General features: G+C 40.4%; 1 protein-coding gene across 1 annotated transcript; it reads right to left on the bottom strand.

Annotated features, from left to right (window-relative positions):
* Positions 1-575: 575 nt before the first annotated feature.
* On the bottom strand, positions 576-19195 carry LOC114570237 (keratin, type I cytoskeletal 50 kDa). The gene is made up of 7 exons (XM_028600483.1): positions 18812-19195; positions 7310-7392; positions 7012-7168; positions 5865-6026; positions 3948-4073; positions 1154-1368; positions 576-654 (listed from the first exon to the last, which is right to left on the bottom strand). The coding sequence occupies exons 1-7, from the start codon at positions 19193-19195 to the stop codon at positions 576-578; spliced, it is 1206 nt and encodes a 401-aa protein (XP_028456284.1).
* Positions 19196-21541: the final 2346 nt, after the last annotated feature.

Below are 21541 nucleotides of genomic sequence, written 5' to 3'. Positions count from 1 at the left end.
AAGTGCTAGCAACCTCTGACAATAGAAGACATGGACGACGCTATCAGCAAAAAAATATATGTAATCATTAAAGTAATTTGTGTATTGTGATTAGGTTGTAATCAAAAGGGTGGAATGTAATGGGAAAATTACATTTAAGCACAATTCCTTATATTTTTATGTTTAATTCATACTTTACTTCTCTCACAAAGGTTGAAAGAGTCTATCTCATTTTCCACATGTAGATTTTCATTCTAACTTTGTGAGACGTCCAGTCTGGAACATTATGTGAGCTCTGTTTGCCTGAACCGATAAAGGTACAAGGTCACCCCAAAACTATCTCTAGTTTTCTCATGCCAGTTAAGATGTAACGGGGGGGTGAAAGTCATACAGGGAGGAGGAGGTGAGATGGCTCCAAGATGTCTCTTGTATTCATCTGATTGTCTTCATGTGTATCAGATTGCCTTCCATAACACCGCCAGTGTGAAACAATAACACGTAAACCACAGAAACAATGTGAGACTTGATCTTTATTGACCAACCTGAAGCAGACTCGGTTTAAACGTTACAGCATCTGATTCTGGTTTTATTCCCATCTAACTGCGGCTGATCACGTTTCCATGTTCGTCCAATTCCTCCGTGATCACCACCACCCTGGAGGTCCTGGTGGAGGTGCTGCAAAACAGAAAATGCATAATTTAGATGCTGCAGAAACAGTAAAGTTTTGAAGAAAGTTTGGACCGCTTGGTTCTTTCGGGGAATGATTGTAAAGATTTATAAACAATATCTTTAGGGTATTTCCTCTCTAACTGGGATGTTCTGGGACTGATTGGGATTGCTGTGGACGAAGTACACACGGAGATACACTGGTAAGAGCCAATGAGGTTTAACCATGTATCAGCTAATTTAAATAGCTCACGTTACAGTATTGTGTCAACAGTTTACTTCATTTAATATTGTATGTGGTGTTTTCTTTTGCGGGGTACAAATGTTCCACCAAAACCAGTTCCTTCCTGAGACTATTTTACTAGACCTATACTGCAGCCAGCCACCAAGGGTCGATCCAGATGATTTAGCTTCACGTATACAGTCTGTGCATCAACCCCTGATTAATCCTCAGAGCTGCTAGCATGACTGTAGACTCTGCAGATGTTTTGTAGTCCCCTCAGCTCACCTCTCTCCCTCCAGCAGCCTCCTGTACTCGGCGATCTCCATCTCCAGTCTGGTCTTGATGTCCAGCAGCTCGGCGTACATGGCCCTCTGGTTACCCAGGTCGGCCCTGAGGCGGGACAGCTGCTCCTCCAGACCCCCCACGTGCCTCTGGTAACCTGTCAGCATGTTGCCGTAGCGGCTGTTGGTCTCAGCCAGATTCGCCTCCACGGCTTCTTTCTGTTCAGGAAGAGGTAGGACAGTCACACTCTACGAAAAACTGTAATCCTACGGATTCATTCCGTTTTATTTTACAAATCTTTCCTGTATTTTTTTTAAATTTTTTGCTGTTTAATAGAAAGTGACCCGTGCCAGCAGATAAAAGAGAAAGTAAGAACTTGTGTAAGAACAGTGTCGACATTAAAACTGCGGAGCTTATGAAGAAAGTACATGCACTGATGTGCTTTTATTAAACACAGCATCAACATGGGACTCAAAGCACAGTATACTGTCGGTCTATGGAGTTATATTCCTATCTTTATTCAAGAGCGCATTCTTTCAATTTGAGAGCATTTCTCACTGGTATTACGTTCAGATTTTGTAATAATTTCCCTCAAAACCTTGCTCTCACACTCAAATGGTCATGCTCGCGCTTGGATTTGCTCTGCTTGTGCTCAAACTTTGTGCTCGGACTCAGATATGTTGTTCTGTGGACAGATTTCCTGCTCTCAGCTTTGAACCTTCTCCTCGCACTCAGCCTGATTCTGCGCGCTTGCAAATCTGCTGCTCTCGGATCTCTCCTGCGCGCTTGGATTTTTCTGTGTTACAACACTATCAAAATTCCACAACCAATAGAATGCCAGGTGTAGTGTTGACCAATGAAATGATCCCTGCCCCGTTGAGGGTGCGTTCGTTTTATGTGAGAACATCCGTTGCGGCCGGCTCCTCTGTAACCATGGGTCTGTAACCCAAGTTTATCTAACCCCGCCGTCCATCGCTTTATTATTAGTATATGTCAATAATGTGCACAGAATGGTCGACGCTCTTTCACCTGCACCCATCAGGAAACGGGAGAAAGCTTTGAAGTGGGACATATCAAGTTACGTAGCTACACAACTATGAGGGTTGATTGTCCATTACAACCGGGGAAATGTCTTCTGAAGTCAATGCACATCTTTTTCGTTTTTGCCACATTAATGTTTAAAAAGGAGGATTTACACCAATCAATAAAATCATTGACTGCAGGACCGTGTTCAGAGTCGTCACTGCTGAGGAGGGACACAATGACAGAATCATCCGCAAATGTAATAATGTGGCACCGTTCCTGATGGCTTTGGCATCATTTGTGTATAAAACAAATAAAAGAGGGGAGAGGACACAGCCCAGGGGGGATCCAGTAGAAGATAAAAGGGCATCTGATAAAACACTGTTCACTCTCACCCGTTGTGACCTCACTGTTAAAAAATCCATCAGCCAGCAGATCAGTCCATTATCAATGGTATGAGTGTTCTTCAACCTGTCTGCTAAGACTTGAGGCTGAATGCAGTTAAAAGCGGAGGAGAAGTCAATAAATAATAGACGAACAAGGGACTTGGCCCCCTCAAGAAGTTTAAAAACCGTCTTTAGAAGCGTCCCTATGATATTTTGTGAATACAAAATTGAAAAGGTTAAAGTTTTTAATGTTTCTAAAGCTCTGTCATTTTTCATACAATGATCTTAAATGACCTGTAACAGCAAACGAGACTAACAGTGAAAAGAACGCTAATTTCATACAGTATTTAATAAGGCCTCTGATTTTCCACGCAAAGTCACAGAATGATTTGCGGCAGGGAGACAGAGCTACATAGCACACATTCTGATGGGTCACAGATTTCTTTGTAACACCAAAAAGCCTGTGTTAGCGTATCCAGCCTGTTGAGCCAGGTAAAAGGAAGCAGGAGGCCTAATTGTATTTTAATGTTATTTAGAAGTTATCTGGTGTAGTTGTGGCTGATACTGGGGCAGGGCCATCACAGGAAAGAAGGAAATTAAACGAAGAACAATTTTTATTATTCTCTTATTGTAAATGAATGATTTTCTGTTGGAGCAAAACATTCATCCTACATGACCTCCCGGTAACGCTAACTTGATATTCTACAGTGGGCGATAGAGCAGCGTAAAGAAACGACACTACCCCTTTTGTCCAAAGTGGCCTCTAGAATCAACACAAATTGACTGGTTTTCTCTCTTTATTCACTGCAAGTCCAAACTGTTAGAAAAGTCTTTCAGTCTGTAAATTGAAGTGACACAATTACATAAATGCTGACTTTTTAAACACTTTTATTTACAGGTGGTGGTGATAGCCCAGTGGATATGACACATACCTTTGGTGTAGGAGACCTGGGTTCAATTCCCACTGCAATACAGCAACCAATGTGTCCCTGAGCAAGACACTTAACCCCTAGTTGCTCTAGAGGCGTGTGACCTCTGACATATATAGCAATTATAGCTTTTATTATTGGATAAAAGCGTCAGCTAAATGACATATAATGTGATCCTGGCAGCTACTGTTTAAAATAGTCACTGCAGTACAAATTCATTGGGGTCATTTTTGGATTTATTACAGTCAATTTAATACATATTGGACTTTTAACTGTTCAAGTTAAAAGTATGGGGTTTCTGGAGGACTTCAGGGCTCCCCCTCAAGAAAATGTTGAATTCTTTAATTAAAAAACTATTTCACATTATTAACATATCTGTGTCTAAAATGTTGAAAAAGGTAGAGCAAATAAATGAATAACACTCAAAATGCTCAAAGACAAAACAAAACTTTTTCTTACCTTGCTGATCTCAGACTGCAGTTTGATCTCCAAAGACTGAAGAGTCAGTCTGAGCTCTGAGATCTCAGTCTTTGTCGTCTGCAGAGTCTCGGTGCTCACAGCCACCTCTTTGTTCAGCTCGGCCGACTGTGAAGGACAATCAATGATGTTATTGATCAAATATCAGGGTATTTATACATACAGAGTGATGGAAGTGCTTCACCACAAAGTGAGAAACCACAACACAAAGGAAATGAAGCAGACATTTGTCTGATAAAAAACAAGCAATCACATGATATAGAGGCAGCAAATATCGAGAGCAAAAGAACATGTGAAAGCAAAACCAAACCAAAAAGTAAAAACATAGAAACAAAACAGGTAAAGTATGATGATTAAACAAACAAAAATAATATATAATAAGACAAATGAAAAGCATAGGGACAATAAAACAGAAAACAAAAAGTGCCATTTAGTTAAAACAGTGCTCAAATAATCTTTCAAAATGTCCACAGAGGTTGCATCTCTTACAGTGTTTTTCCTGCATAGAGAAAGTTTTGGCGCCCCAAAGAAGTTTTTAACCAGCGCCAAAGGAAAATCACCAGCGCCAAAGCTGATTGTCAGCAGCAGGCCTCCCTACTACACTACTACTGTATTCAACATCACTGACAATCAATGTATTTCAAAATAGAAAACATTACACTTGATAAGGTTTTGCATTCATAACACTATTGTATTATTGTACAAATTAGCTACAACAGTAATAGCAAGACATAAAGACATTTTCACTATACATATGTGCCTAAACATGTATCAGAATGCCCATTCTGAGCCAGAAAAAACCCTGTCTTATATTCTTGGGTAAAGAGTTCCATAGTTCAGGTTAGTTTTGATTGTTTTATTTGTGCGACAGTTTGCATTAAGAAAACCAACAAGAGAAGATCTAAAAGGCCATGAAGGATTATAAAACGACAAAGAATTAGTAATGTATGCAGCAATAAGCAATGAAAATATTTTTAGTAAACTGAAATAAAATAAAATGGTATGCTTTTATTAAAACCTTTTGAAAAACTCGACTGAAGAAGGTTATTGCCAGGTTACAGAAGTGGCAGCAGTGAGTACATTCAGGGCAGGAAATAGGACTTTGCTTTTAGTATTTTAGCTTTTCTGTAGCCACACGCATTTCCTGCAAGAAATTTTCCCAAAATTTGAAGTTATGAAAGTAAAAATCTTTAAAAAAATGTATGTGTTTGTGTTATGTCGTGAATGCCAGCTCTAGCCACTGAAAAAAATTAGCGGAGAAATCAGGCCAATTACAAAAGCTGGTCAGTCTGACATCATGTTGCTGGAGCTCATTACTCTTCATGAGCTCGCCCAGTTGCTCTGGGTAAAGGATGCTGATAGCCAGGCTCTCATTGGCTAGCTGTTAGCCAATCAGAGTCAAGCAGCTTAGCTCGTTGAATATTAATGAGAACTGGCACAAATCTTCCTGCATGCTTTCTATACCACGCTAAAATGGCTTGAAACAAGGTAACCACAATTTGTTTTTTTACAGAGTCCATGGTAGAACTTCAGACATTACCACAAAGTAATGAAATACGTGTTGCAGGGCACCTTTAAAACAATAAAAAACTAAGCATTTGTAGACCGAGCTGTAGAACTTAAGAAACAAAATTTTAAAACATTAAAACAACATAAAACTTCCTAAGTTTTAAAAACAATACAGTACAACTTTGTTGTCAGTTTACACTGGAATTCAATTTGCATTCCTGAGCAGCTTCGCTCAAAAGAGTAAAGAATACACAGAGTTAGACAAGAATTACACTTATAGTATGAAGATTTAGTTCAAAAACATTAAAGTTTAAAAACTTGAAAAGTAAAACTTATAAAAAAAGCTTCAGAATAAAACAGGGGGCAGAAAACAGAACTTTTTTGTCTCACCTGGGACTGGAACCAGATCTCCAGCTCTTTGCGGTTCTTGTTGGCGACGGTCTCGTAGTGTTCTCTGATTCTGGCCATGACGGCGGACAGGTCCTGCTGCGGAGCGGCATCCACCTCCACGTTCACCTGGCCTCCTACGTGGGCTTGCATAGCCAGCAGGTCCTGTAGGAAGACGCCGGTTAAACTTCTGTCTTTTTATCTTTTTATGCAGACTAAAACAGCTTTGAGAAGTAAAGTTCTGTAATTTGTATGTATTCCACGTATTTATTACTGTCTGCAGCACATTGACTGCTGCTGTATAAGAGCGTGAAGATCCTCGTAGAGAGGAGGTCGGGGAAGGGGGGGCAATGTTTGGCTCCAAAAACACAGAGCTTTCACCCAGGAAACAGGTGTTCATGTCCTGAAGAAGTTAAGGAGAAAACACAAGACTTTCACCCAGAAAACAGGTGTTCATGTCCTGAAGAAGTTAAGGAGAAAACACAAGACTTTCACCAAGGAAACAGGTGTTCATGTCCTGAAGAAGTTAAGGAGAAAACACAAGACTTTCACCAAGAAAACAGGTGTTCATGTCCTGAAGAAGTTAAGGAGAAAACACAAGACTTTCACCAAGGAAACAGGTGTTCATGTCCTGAAGAAGTTAAGGAGAAAACACAAGACTTTCACCAAGAAAACAGGTGTTCATGTCCTGAAGAAATTAAGGAGAAAACACAAGACTTTCACCAAGGAAACAAGTGTTCATGTCCTGAAGAAGTTAATACTAAGCTACTATTTCACCTACACATTCAAACCAGAAATCCAGTTTAGCGTCAGCCCTTCAACAGAGCATTCACACCGCATTTCCTCTACTCTCTAATGTCTAAACTAATCAGTTTGGTGTCTCAACTTAACTGTCCGCATGTCAATTTCTTTGTCGGCTAAAATCAACTGCAACGGCCTCTTGAAGGGCCGCCACCTCATGGTGCTCTGTAACTGGCCCACAGTCAACTTTGTTTTGCTAAATTTAACTGTAAAGACCAAACCAAAAAGGCTGAACTTAACTTGTCATATGACCGGCCAGCAATCGGCTAATTCTGTTGGATATCGTACGAACCCGTTAATGAGAATGAGTAGTTTAATTTATCTTAATGTCTGGTTTCAGTGGTCTCACCTCCTCATGGTTCTTCTTCAGCTGGATCAGCTCGACTTTCAGACCCTCCACCTGAATCTCCAGGTTCCTAATGCTCGGGTTCAGCTCCTGCAGAAGCTTCTTCAGCCCGGCAATGTCGCCTTCCACCAACTGACACATCGCCAGCTCGTGCTCATACCTGGAAAAAAAAAAACACGAGAATAAAGTCCAGAAACTCACCTGAGTGTTGGAATGATTGGGAAGAACATACTCACAAAAAGACAGATTGAATTAGATGGTCTTGACGCAGGATTGATCTTAAAGGAACTTAAACACTCACTTGACTTTAAAGTTGTCGGTGGCCAGCTGGGCATTGTCGATGGCGAGGACGAGGGCGGAGTTTCCATGAGTTGTGAAGTTGATCTGAGCAGGAAGGAAGAGAAGACGCCGTGTGAACAACTTTCTTTTCTAAAGATTGAATTCAATCTTATTTATATTGTTAAATCCTACCAGAAGTCATCTCAGGACACTTTACAGATAGAGGAGGTCTAGACCACACTGTGTAATTTACAGAGACCCAACAATCCCCCCCAAGAACAAGCATTTGGTGCGACAGTGCCAGTTGGGACACAGAGACACAGATACAGATATATAGAAATATGATTCATAATAATTATAGCAGTTGGTATGATGAGCAGCGGGCAATTAAAGTAAAAATAAAGATAATAGAACACTTTAAAGGTCCCACGGCATGAAAATGTCAAATTATGAGGTTTCTCTGAAGAAACTGTTTAGATACAGTATTAGGGGACCACTAAGGTCTATATAAAAGCATCCAAAGAGCACCATGTCATGGGACCTTTAATATGAATTTTTAAATGAGTTCCTCCAGCCTGCCTATGGCCCCCCAGTGGCTAGAAAGGCTGATAGGTGTAAACCGAGCCCTGGGTATCCTGCTCTTCCTTTGAGAAAATTAACGCTCAGATGGACCAATCTGGAATCTTCTCCTTATGAGGTCATAAAGGGAAAGGTTACCTCCCCTTTCTCTGCTTTGCCCGCCCAGAGAATTTGGCCTGCCCATGAGAAAGAGAGAGACATCATGGCTTTCTAATGAGCAAAGTGGCAGTTGGTCAAGGCCTTGCCCCCCCTCTCTCCTACTCAATAGCTACAGACACAGAAATGGCACATCCTAAGGAAAGCTCATTGTGGGACTGGCTCTAGTGGCTGTAATTCTGCACCACGGCTGAATTTAGGGAAAGAGACTTCAGATACAGTATTAGGGGACCACTAAGGTCTATATAAAAGAGACTTCAGATACAGTATTAGGGGACCACTAAGGTCTATATAAAAGACACATCAGATACAGTATTAGGGGACCACTAAGGTCTATATAAAAGAGACTTCAGATACAGTATTAGGGGACCACTAAGGCCTATATAAAAGAGACATCAGATACAGTACGTTTCTGTCTCTTTTTTGGACGTTTTTTTCCAAGGTTTATGTCTCTTTTTTGGACATTTTTTAAAAGTTTTTTCCAACGTTTCTGTCTCTTTTTTGGACGTTTTTTGGGATGTTCCATTCTACTTTTCAACATCTTTGTGACATTCATTATATTTTGTTGTGTTTATGACCTGTAGGTTTTAAACACTAAGTTATTAAAACATCTGGAGAAGAAAACTGAAGAACCACATCAAACTTATATCTGTCAGGTCCGTGTATCATCCGTTTCTGTCTCTTTTTTGGACGTTTTTTTCCAACGTTTCTGTCTCTTTTTTGGAAGTTTTTTGGGATGTTCCATTCTTCTTTTCAACATCTTTGTGACATTCATTATATGGTGTTGTGTTTATGACCTGTAGTTTTTAAACACTAAGTTATTAAAACATCTGGAGAAGAAAACTGAAGAAACACATCAAACTTATATCTGTCAGGTCCGTGTATCATCCGTTTTTGTCTCTTTTTTGGACGTTTTTTTAAAGTTTTTTTCCAACATTTCTGTCACTTTTTTGGATGTGTTTTTTTGCAGTGTTTCTGTCTCTTCAGGATAATGACTCACATATGCAGAAATATGAAACAAATTGTATGAAAAATCTTAAAGCCCAAATGCATTGCACTGCACTGCTGAAAAATCTGGAAAATTGTCAGAGATGGAAGCTAAACTGCATCACTTAAATAAGTGAAGAGGCAAAATACATTGTTAGAAAAGCTGGAAGCTGAACTGTAATACTGTCAAAGATGAAAGTTGAAATGAATTGCCTGAAAAGGCTGAAAGAAGAAATACTTTATCAGACATATACGCTGCATAGAACGAAAAAGCATCAATCTAGCTGAGATGAGATGTGAAATATATCGTGTGAAAAGAAGGGGGCTGAACAAGAGGAAAGAGAGGAAAGAGAGAATGAGAGAATGAGAGAAGGAGAGAAGAGAGGACAGAAGAGAAGGAGAGAAGATGACAAATGCTGTGAGAAAGAGATGAAAATGCAGAGAGCTGTAGTATTCAAGGTGACTGTCTGTGAAAGGGTTGTCATGGTACTAAGGACCTGTGACCATGTTTGTAAACATCCTTTGATGTCTGTGATGAGATCTCGTTGATCTTAACAATCATAGCAGCTACTCTTAATATGTCACCTGTGCCACACTGCAGCTATTCAGAGACACTGACAGCGAGCTCTCAAATAAAGGCTCAGACTGCCAAAACGATAACTGCTATCAGTCAAATGACGTCATCCTGAGCACCACAAGGCCTTTGTAAACGTATCAATATAAGATTTATGTGGATAAACATAAAAATGTGGGCATATCGGCGATTTAAAAAAGTGTTTCGCTCTGCCTTTCGCTCAGAAATATGGAAAACACAGGGCAACGAATGGAGGAAGGTGTGGAACTCTTGTCAGCGAGCCAAAAGTAAAACGCCTATCACAAAACGGAGCACATTGGCTGAAACTAGACAAAAATACCTACAATTTGATGTATAAATTGTGTATGACATGTAGATATTGTGGGTGTGAGAGCAATTTATAGAGAAGGGACAAAGATAATTTTTTTGAAGCTTCACACTCTAGCTGATGACATCATCACTCAAGCCAGCGCAATACACACTATGTTTATTCGATAAAATTTCCTGAAATGATCACTAAACTTAAACAGCTTTTTCAAAAAAACTGTAAAAGATATCAAAACACTGAGCACACCCCGAATACCAGAATATTTTGTAAACAGTTTAAAGTTTGAATCATGTCTGTAGGTGAAATAATGTAGGAGGAGATACATTTTGAAGCAGAAGAAGATTTTAATGATTTGAAGCATGCTCTCATTGACTTCAATGTTAAAAAAAATTGTTAAAAAGTTGAAGAAGTCCCATCATTAGCTGAAAGAGCTGAACATTTTAAAAGTAGAATGGTTTTAATAGCTGAACGTATGCAAAAGTTACGGAGAGCCAAAAAAAACGTACGGAATAAGAAAAATAAAGAACCGAATAACAATTGTGGCTGCGCATTCCCACTAATTAGGGGACCACTAAGGCCTATATAAAAGCATCCAAAGAGCACCATGTCATGGGACCTTTAAAAACCAAACTTACATGTACTTTGTTAGTCAGAGGTAGGAGTAAGTCACACATGTGCAAGTCGCAAGCAAGTCCCAGGTCACTGTGGTGAGAATCAAGCAAGTCAAGTCGAGTCCCTGCCATAAGTCAAGCAAGTCACAAGTCAAGTCATACAAAAAAATACTGTTAATGTTAGCTAAAAGACACATTCATGTACCTTTGTTTGTGTTGCTTGAAATGACAGATGCAGTTGGATGTTGTGGTTTTTGTGTCCGTAATTTAGAGTTGCAATCCTTGCACACCGTTTGGGTTTGTACAACGAGCATTGACTACAAACTCCTTAAATTCGAATTTCACTAATCCCTTCCATGACGGCTGCCTCCTACGTTTTACGGCCTCTGCTGGTCTGCCACGCTCTGGAAGGTTGCCTAGCAACTTGGCAGGGTGGCGCGTATAGCACTAGGATGCTCCAAAAACAAAATGCAACTTCTCAACAGGGACGGACTGACAATTTGTGCGTTTGGGAAAAGTCCATAAACGATCACTTATATGCTACGTGTAAAAAAATAACTGAGGAAGAAGAGTAGGCCTACATCATTAGACATGACTGGTCATGATGAGGGACAGACAGCCAGACTAATTTCACATCAGCAAGAGGTACTGGTAAGTGCCAGGAGTAGGACACATTACAATAGGCTGCCTGTATCCCTATCTTAGCGAATTACATAGTCAGCTATCAACATGGGTGCGCATCATGATTATGAAAATTATCATGCCATTTGATTTGAGGGCCTGAACTGATCTGTTTCTCCTTACGTAGGTGGACGTGTAAGGTGAGCGTATTGTGTCACTTCCGGTGTTCCCGCGTTACAAACGCTAGTTTGCTGCTCCGGCAAAAACTTATTGAACTCTGTTTTACTGGTTAAATTAGCGGCTATTTGCCTGGATTGCATCTGAATTACAATTGTTTTTACTCAAGCACTTCTACTTAGCTTCACTTACAGTGACTGACTTGCTGAATGTACAATTGTTAAAACGCTGTTAGCTACTTTAGCTTAGCCATTAACAATGGCTAATTCCTCTCCCTCTCCTGCTCTTTCTTGCTCTGTGTGTCAAATGTTTAGCTATTCCTCTGCCTCCTTTAGTGATAACGATACATGTAATAAATGTAGTATATTCGCTGCTCTGGAGGCAAGGCTTAGTGAATTTGAGGCACGGCTCCGCACCATGGAATCAGAAACATATGCTTCCGTAGCTAGGCAGCACCATGTAGTTAATGCGGACCACCATGCTGTAGCTTCTTTAGCTTCTGCTATCTGTCCCCCGTCAGACCCCGAGCAGCCGGGCGAGTGGGTGACTGTCCGAGGGAAGCGTAGCGTTAGAGGGAAGCGTAGCGTTAGATCTAGACCAGGGAGTGCACATGATGACGGTCGCTCTAAACCGGAGCGTCTTCGCCTCTCTAACAGGTTCTCCCTACTCAGTGATACACCCGCTGAGAAGCCAATTCTGGTTATTGGGAGGTCTATACTGCGATATGTGAAGCCGGCGGCTACAGTACCTACAGTACCTACGGTCATTTGTGTCCCCGGGGCTAAAGCGGGCGATATAGAAACCCATTTAGAGCTGCTGGCTAAAAAGAACCGTAAATACAGTAAGATCATACTTCACGTAGGGGGTAATGGTCGTAAATCAGAGATCACTAAATTGAATGTTGAGTCACTTTGTGCATACACAAAGACAATGTCGGACTCAGTAGTTTTCTCTGGACCCCTGCCAAACCTGACCAATGATGAAATGTACAGCCGTACGTCATCCTTCCACCGCTGGTTGTCGGGGTGGTGCCGAGCTAACGATGTGGGCTATGTGAATAACTGGGGGGCGTTCTGGGGAAAGCCTGGTCTGATGGAGAGAGACGGCATTCATCCCACCTAGGACGGAGCCGCTCTCATATCAAAAAATCTGACCGAGTTTATCAGACATAAACCATGACAACCCAAGTTTGATATTAGTAATCAGGGGTGCAGTACTACGCGCCCCCCTGTGCTTCCGTTGGAGCAGTCACCCACTCATAGTCTAATAAGCACGGTGTCTGTTCCCCGACTCAGATCGGTTAAATCAAAGGTAAACAAAAGATGCGCTATACTTAATAACCTAATTGGAATTAAAACGACTGCAACGATAGAACAAAATAGGAAAATTAGATGTGGACTATTAAATATTAGATATCTGTCTTCTAAAGCATTATTGGTTAACGAGTTGATATCAGATAACAACATTGATTTATTTTGTCTTACTGAAACCTGGCTGGCTCATTTAGACTATGTCAGTCTAAATGAAGCCACTCCTCCCAGTCATATTAATACTCAAATTCCTAGAGGCTCAGGCCGAGGAGGGGGAGTTGCAGCCATCTTTGATGCAAGCCTGTTAATTACTCCTAAACCTAAACTAAAATATAACTCCTTTGAAAGTCTTGTTCTTAATCTTCAACATTCAAAATAGAAAACATTACAGCCAATTATATTCGTTGTTATTTACAGGGCTCCAGGTCCATATTCTGAATTTTTATCTGAATTCTCAGAGTTTTTATCATGTTTAGTCCTTAAATCAGACAAAGTACTTATTGTAGGTGATTTTAATATCCATGTGGACGTTGACAGCAATAGCCTTAGTACTGCTTTCAACTCATTACTGGATTCAGTCGGTTTCAGTCAGAGTGTGCACAAGGCGACGCACTGTTTTAACCACACCCTCGACCTTGTGCTGGCATATGGTATTGAAATTGAGGATTTAATAATATTTCCGCAGAATTCTGTATTATCAGATCATTCTTTAATCACTTTCGAATTCTTACTACCTGACTATATTAAATTAGATAAAAGCTTCTACACCAGATGCCTATCTGACAGTGCTATAGCTAAATTTAAAGAAGATATTCCAACAGCATTCGACTCTATGTCGTGCCTTAACATAACAGAGGACCTCTATGTTAACCTCAGTCCCTCTCAAATTGATACATTTGTAGACGGTGCTACGACTTGCCTACGGATGACCTTAGACTCTGTTGCTCCCCTGAAAAAGAGGATGATGAAGCAAAGGAAATTAGCACCTTGGTATAACTCCCAAACTCGCAAATTAAAACAAATCTCGCGAAACCTCGAAAGTAAGTGGCGCTCCACCAAAGTGGAAGAATCCCGTTTGGATTGGCAAGAAAGTCTGAAAACCTATAGGAAGGCCCTAAGAAAGGCCAGATCAGACTATTACTCATCACTAATAGAAGAAAACAAGAACAACCCAAGGTTTCTTTTCAGCACTGTAGCCATCTATTCCTCTAGCTCTGAGTAGTGATGACTTCATGAGCTTCTTTAATGATAAAATTACAACAATTAGAGATAAAATTCATCACCTTTTGCCCTCAACTTCTAACGGTTCACCTTTTAACGCAGAGTCGCTAGAAATAACGACTAGTCTCAACATATACTTAGACTGCTTTTATCCTATAGACCTCCAACAATTAATGTTAAAGATATCCTCAGCTAAGCCATCTACCTGTCTCTTAGACCCCATCCCAACGAGATTACTCAAAGAAGCGTTACCCGTGGTAAACACTTCATTACTAGATATGATCAATATGTCCTTATTAACAGGTTATGTACCACAGTCATTTAAAGTAGCTGTGATAAAACCTCTTCTGAAAAAACCCACCCTTGATCCTGAGGTCTTAGCAAACTATAGACCTATATCTAACCTTCCCTTTCTCTCCAAGATCCTTGAGAAGGTGGTTGCTAATCAGTTATGTGATTTTCTACATAGCAATAGTTTATTTGATGACTTTCAATCAGGATTTAGAAAGCATCATAGCACAGAGACGGCACTGGTGAAAATTACTAACGACCTTTTAACTGCTGCAGACAAAGGACTTGTCTCCATTCTTGTTTTACTAGATCTTAGTGCTGCTTTTGACACTATTGACCATTCAATCCTGTTACAGAGATTGGAACACTTGGTTGGCATTAAAGGAGTTGCTCTGAGCTGGTTTAAGTCCTATTTCTCTGATCGATCTCAATTTGTTAATGTTAATGATAAATCCTCCAAGTACGCAAAAGTTAGCCATGGGGTTCCTCAAGACTCAGTGCTTGGACCAATTCTATTCTCCCTATATATGCTTCCTCTAGGCAATATTATTAGGAAACACTCAATTAACTTTCACTGTTATGCGGATGACACCCAATTATACTTGTCAATCAAACCAGACGAAACTAGTCAGCTAGCTAAATTTCAAGCGTGCATTAAAGATATAAAATCCTGGATGACCTATAATTTTCTGATGTTAAACCCTAACAAAACTGAAGTTATTGTACTGGGACCTAAACACCTCAGAACCTCATTATCTAAAGACATAGCTACTCTGGATGGTATTGCCCTGGCCTCAAGCACTACTGTCAGAAATTTAGGAGTCATTTTTGATCAGGATATATCCTTTAATGCCAATCTAAAACAAACCTCAAGAACAGCCTTTTTTCATCTTCGTAACATTGCCAAAATTAGGAATATCCTGTCTCAAAATGATGCTGAAAAACTAGTCCATGCATTTGTTACTTCCAGGCTGGACTATTGTAATTCCCTACTGTCAGGTTGCTCAAATAAGTCCCTTAAGACTCTCCAGCTGATCCAGAATGCTGCAGCGTGTTTCTCACAAGAACTAAGAAAAGAGATCATATTTCTCCTGTATTAGCTTCTCTGCACTGGCTTCCTGTTGAATCCAGGATTGAGTTTAAAATCCTTCTATTGACCTACAAAGCTCTAAATGGTCTAGCACCATCATATCTAGAAGAGCTCCTAATACCCTATTGTCCCACTAGAGCACTGCGCTCCCAGAATGCAGAGTTACTGGTGGTACCTAGAGTCTCTAAAAGAAGAATGGGAGCAAGAGCCTTCAGTTATCAGGCTCCTCTCCTATGGAACCAGCTCCCAATTTGGGTTCGGGGGGCAGAAACTGTAATCGCTTTCAAGAATGAACTTAAAACTCTTCTATTTGATAAAGCTTATAGTTAGGGAGTGAGGAGTTGCAGTGTTCACCTAACTGGCCCACCTGCTTCTCTTCATAATTGTTAGATTAATAATACATAACAAAGTAGAGGGAGACAGGCCAGCCAAGCCCGATCCGGCAGGGGGAGAGTTCTAAGCCCGAAAAAGCTACCTCTCCTTATGACCTGTCTCTCTTAGTTACGCTGTTATAGTTACGCTGTTATAGTTCTAGACTGCCGGGGGACTTCCTTCCTTTGACACACTGAGCTGCTCTCTCCTCTCCCTTTCTATTACTATTACTATTACTATTTGTGTGTATCCAGTCCCAGAAATGCTTGTTAGTAATCCAAGCTTCTGGGGAGTTTACTCCCCGGAGTCCTTATGTTTTTTCCCCCAGCGTATTTCCTTGGAGAACGTTGGCACCAAGATCCTGGTTCCAGCTCTTGCCGTGGTCCTGCTGCACTCCCTGCTGAGCTCAGCGGTGCCCTGCAATGTCATGCAGCTTCCTGCTGAACCCTGCTGCTTCCTGCTGAACCCTGCAGCTTCCTGCTAAACCCTGCAGCTTCCCGCTACATCCTGTCACTGTTCCATTATTAATGTGACTATTATCGCCACTGTTCATCACACCCCCAACCGGCCCGTCAGACACCGCCTACCAAGAGCCTGGGTCTGTCCGAGGTTTCTTCCCAAGAGGGAGTTTTTCCTCGCCACTGTCGCACTGCTTGCTCTTGAGGGAATTACTGTTGGAATTGTTGGGGCTTTATAAATTATAGAGTGTGGTCTAGACCTACTCTATCTGTAAAGTGTTTCGAGATAACTCTTGTTATGATTTGATACTATAAATAAAATTGAATTGAATTGAATTGAATTTAGTGCTGTCAAACTTAACGTGTTTAAAAATTTCTGTTAGGTTAATTTGAAACATTAAACGCGTTAGAAATTAATTGCAGGTTGACTGCGATTTCACTTGGTTGTATATGAGAGGTTGTAGTGAGCTCACTTTTGCTGCTAGGATGAAGACTATGGTATTGAATTAAATGGGAAAACATCAGGCATGCATTGCTACCACTCTCAACGTGCTAACAAACAGGGAAGGGGGCTAAATAATTCACCAAATTTAACAAAAAATTTAACCAAAAGAATCCTAGCTTGCACTTTCTGTCAGTCTTCCGTCAGTGTGCAGTTTTTCCTTGTCTTTCATATTTGCGTTTACTATTGTGGAACTGGCAAAGGCCTGGTGGTTGATTGTGAAAGCTTCCCAGACAACATTGATAGGGCCTAGTCATTGTCATCATTTCACAGCCTTAATATGAATCAAAAGTGTAATATGACTTTGACAAAATATTAAATAGGTTATTCAATGCTAATTCTTTAACACAAAGCAAAATATATTATATCATTAATAATAGCTAACAACCTATCTTTCAAATCAATTGTTTATTCAGGTTGAAGATAGTTGCAGCACAAAAGATGACAAAAAAAGATGATCTAGAAGAGCTCCTAATACCCTATTGTCCCACTAGAGCACTGCGCTCCCAGAATGCAGAGTTACTTGTGGTACCTAGAGTCTCTAAAAGTAGAATGGGAGCAAGAGCCTTCAGTTATCAGGCTCCTCTCCTATGGAACCAGCTCCCGATCTGGGTTCGGGGGGCAGAAACTGTAATCGCTTTCAAGAATGAACTTAAAACTCTTCTATTTGATAAAGCTTATAGTTAGGGAATGAGGAGTTGCAGTGTTCACCTAACTGGCCCACCTGCTTCTCTTCATAATTGTTAGATTAATAATACATAACAAAGTAGAGGGAGGCAGGCCAGCCAAGCCTGAGGCTTCACTAACAGGGCTATTTTTTAGCCCCAGTCCGTCCCTGCTTCTCAATAGCTTAAAAAAGAACACGACCTGGCTATTACATTAATAACAATTCAAGTCCTTCAAAGTCATCAGTCTCAAGTCGAGTCATTTATCAATGTAAGTCGAGCAAGTCTCAGATTAGCGACTCGAGTCAGACTTGAGTCAAGTCATGAGACTCGATTCCCCCACCTCTGGTGTTAGTACAGAAACCCAGTCAGCTTGTTTCTCTGGTTACATTACAATCAATCCAAACTGCAAATATTCTGTACATATTTACAGAAAATACTGAACAAACAGGTACATATTTACAGAAAAAACTGAAGCAGTTCATATTTACAGAAAAAACTCAACAAACAGGTACATATTTACAGACTAACAGTCACCTGATGTTCACTAATGTTCACCATGTGTTTACTTCATGTTTTTTTTATAATATTCACGTGTTACCGTTTTTAACATTTTAACAAGATATATTTTCAGGTTATTACAAGATATTTTCAGGTTATTCACATTTTAATAAGATTTATTCAGTTATTGCAATATATTTTCACATTCTGGTTACGTCATACTCAAGTGTTTTCAGTGTTGCCACAGTTACTTTGAAAAAGTTTAGTTACTTTACAGATTACTTTATTTTAAAAGTAATTTAGTTACTTTACAGATTACTTGATTTTAAAAGTAACGAAGTTAGATTACAAGTTACTTTATTAGTTACATTCAGCAACTGCCGACAACACCCCTACAGCCTCAACATAAAAATGACAACCGGTTTACTGTGAGGCAGTAATTGTTAGTTGCAGCCCGGTGTAACGCTTTTCTGTGTTTTTCTGTGTTTTATAAATTTGTATATGTGTTTCATAGGAACCCTCGAAAATGAGATGATACAAGAGGCCCCACGATACGATACGATCGCGAAACTTATGTGACAATACAATATTATTGTGATTTTAAAAGATTTTTCTATATTATGCGAGAGAGTGCAATTTATTTCCTGTTTTTCCAACTTCAAACAATGTCCCCAAAGGAAAACCTTGCCAACATCTGTCCAACATCTTTCTCTTCCTCTGTTCATCTCACTTCAATTATTAACAAATTCTCATGTGCATTTATATAATCAAAGATTGGTACTTGGTGTCAATGTATCGATATGGTACTGTCATGGATTGTTTCCCCACCCCTACATCTAAAGAGGCTTTTATTTCACTAAACTCTATACGCCTATTTTTAGTCTTTTTGTGCTCACCTTTATTCATATATATCCTTTGTGAAGCCAATACTTTGGTAAACTCATTTCAAGCACCAAAACTATTTGTCACCATGAGTAAAGTTTTGATTTCTCCTAACCCTAACCCTTTATACATTGACACATCTGGAGACATATTTCGGTCCCTACTAAACTCATCAGATTTTCTGTCTTTCTGTGCTCACCTGGTCCTGCAGTTCTTTGATGCGGATGAAGTACGCGGTCCAGTCATGGCCCTCAGGTTCGGTCTTGTTCTCCAGGAACTGTCTGATCTTCAGCTCCAGGTCTGCGTTGGCCCTCTCCAGGCTGCGCACCTTGTCCAGGTAGGTGGCCAGGCGGTCGTTGAGGTTCTGCATGGCCACTTTCTTGTTGTCGGATATGTCGACGGCGTCGGACAGGTTGAAGGCGCCGCCAGCACCGGCGGCGGAGGAGGAGGAGAAGGAGGCCTTGGAGACACGGATACCCGTCCCTCCGGCTCCTCCGTACACACTGCCGGCCCCCATGCTGCCGACATGGCGGGAGGAGGAGGAGGAGCACATGAGGCTGCTGCGGCTGGAGAAGGAGGTCATGGCTGAGGGTCGGCTGGTTGTCGGCTCTGAGCGGCGAGTGAAGAGCCACTGGGACCGAGGCTCCTTTTATGCCTCACATCCCCTCCCTCAGACCCCTAGGAGGTTGGTCATGTTATGATGCCAAACATGCTGGAGGTGGAAACAGCAAACATCAAACAGGTCGGGCAGGTTTACAGCCTCTCTGTTCGCCGTCTGTTAGTTTACATCACATTACATTTAGCTGATGCTTCTATCCAAAGCGACTTCCAATAAGTGCATTCAACCATTAAGGTTCAAACTTGAGAAGCTATTCTTCCTGGGGTCCTGCAGTCTTTTTTATTACAATACAATTTACACCTTACACAAACATTAGACATTACTTCAAATAACACTTTACAAAATACATCTTATATGTCTCCAAAATTAGAACTGCAAGTGCATCCAGTCAACAGTCCGTGTTGATCCAGTCAATTTGCCAAAAGAAACCGCACGATATACACCACACCACAGATGACGAAGGATTCTTGGAGGGGGAAAAACCTAATAGACATCACAGATTCTTTTTCTAAAGACAACAATAGAAAAGAGAGCTTTGAGTGGAAGGTAGATACTAGCCTAAAGGTTTAGTGTGCAACCTTTTTTATAATAATGAACGCCCATTACAATCAAGCCATTGCCAAATGAGTTGATAAAGATAAAGATGCTCCCAGGAAATCAGGGTTAGGGTTAGACATTACATTATATTAAGCTATTTGTTTGTTTGGATCCCCATCACGTTTAGCATAAGCTAGAAGCTATTCTTCCTGGGGTCATGCAGTCTTTTTTTTTTTATTACAATACAATTTACACCTTACACAAACATTAGACATTACTTCAAATAATACTACGCTCTACAAAATACATCTCAAATGTTAAAAAAAATTAAAACTGACGCAATTAAACAAAACAAAGCAAAAAATAAGACATTACACCACTCTGAATGGATCTTTATCAAGATACTAAGTGATAACAGAAAGCAGTAACACTTTACTTGAAGGTATCTACATAAGAGTGACATGACACTGTCATGAACTTGTCACAAACATTATAAACAATTCATAAATGTTTATGACATAACGCTTTTTGACACTTTTATCCAAATCGACTTCTTAAAAGTGCATTCCACCATTAAAGTATAAACTCCAAACAGCAAGAATCGAGTACATTAGCTTCAAGTAAACCAAACTACAAAAAGCCATATAAGTGCAACATATATTTTATTTTGTTTGACTTTTTTTGTAGCATCATCTTCTTAGCAAAGGTGCAGTCGGAAGAGAAGTGTTTTTAGCCTGCGGCGGACGATGGCTTTCTGTTGTCCTCTGATGTCAAGGACGCCAGGACGGCAGACGGGATTCCGTTATTATTTTGGGATTTCTGTCCATCAGGGGAGAAGACATGAAACTATCCAGGGCTTCAAATATCTGAAAAAAACACATAACATACTTATGTGTGACTTTCTGCTTTAAAATGTCTGAAAACGACCATACCTATATTATATATTTTTATGAGTTGTGTTCTTACACTATCCCAAATGTTTCCACCAAATGTCAAACCCAGAGAAATCTGTTATTTTATTTTCAGACACGGCACGTTTCCTTTAGTCGCCCGTCAGTGGCGTCATATAAAATTTCACCCTCTAGTTACTCTAACTTCCGTCAGAACGCTGGCACCAAGATGATACGTTCAGGAGTAATTGTAAATCATACAATGTCACAGAAAAGAAAATACTTGTAACCGTAATACTGCTTTTTTTGCCATACAGAATCATTTTGTGATTAATTGCATCCCACTTTTTATCACAGTAATACAACAGAGACCTTATCTATTTTGAAAGTTCAATATCGATACCAGCTTAACGTTACTACAATGTGCTAATGTTGATGCTAATGCTTTGTGTAACATTATGAGGTTACAACATCATTCAACACGCTAATAAAGTTATTTTTAGTATGACTGTTTCAACCACAGCTAACAGGACTGAGCTAACCCACCAGTAACTTCACTAGTAACGTTAACGTTAGCTGTATGGATAGACGATTAATCTAATGCTAATTTGGCCAGCTAGTACACCCCGGTCTGTCTGCCTCACTCCCCCGGCACAGAGAGACTCAGTCGGGATGACAGCTGACAACAGCCCCGGGACATATAGCTAGCTAGTTACCGTTAGCCCCCAGTCAGCTATCAACCAGCTACTTTCATTACAGCAACCCCCCTGGCCAGAACTTATCTCCAGTGCCTGGTGCTTACGACGCTAACGGCAGTTTAATTAAACGTCGGGAAACAGACCATATCAGACCCAGCACCGAGTCACAACAGCGGCCATCCATA

This window comes from Perca flavescens, chromosome 15 (genome assembly GCF_004354835.1).
Source record: "Perca flavescens isolate YP-PL-M2 chromosome 15, PFLA_1.0, whole genome shotgun sequence".
NCBI classification, from domain to species: Eukaryota; Metazoa; Chordata; class Actinopteri; order Perciformes; family Percidae; genus Perca; species Perca flavescens.
Note: the sequence above shows the minus strand (reverse complement) of the source record. Positions and strands in the feature narration are given on the sequence as shown.

Coding starts and splice junctions, on each gene's coding strand:
- LOC114570237 (XM_028600483.1), bottom strand. CDS start 19,195: ATGACCTCCTTCTCCAGCCGCAGCAGCCTCATGTGCTCCTCCTCCTCC. Junction 7,393..18,811: donor TCAAAGAACTGCAGGACCAG/GTGAGCACAGAA, acceptor CTTCCTGCTCAG/ATCAACTTCACAACTCATGG. Junction 4,074..5,864: donor AGATCTGGTTCCAGTCCCAG/GTGAGACAAAAA, acceptor TGTCCTTCACAG/TCGGCCGAGCTGAACAAAGA.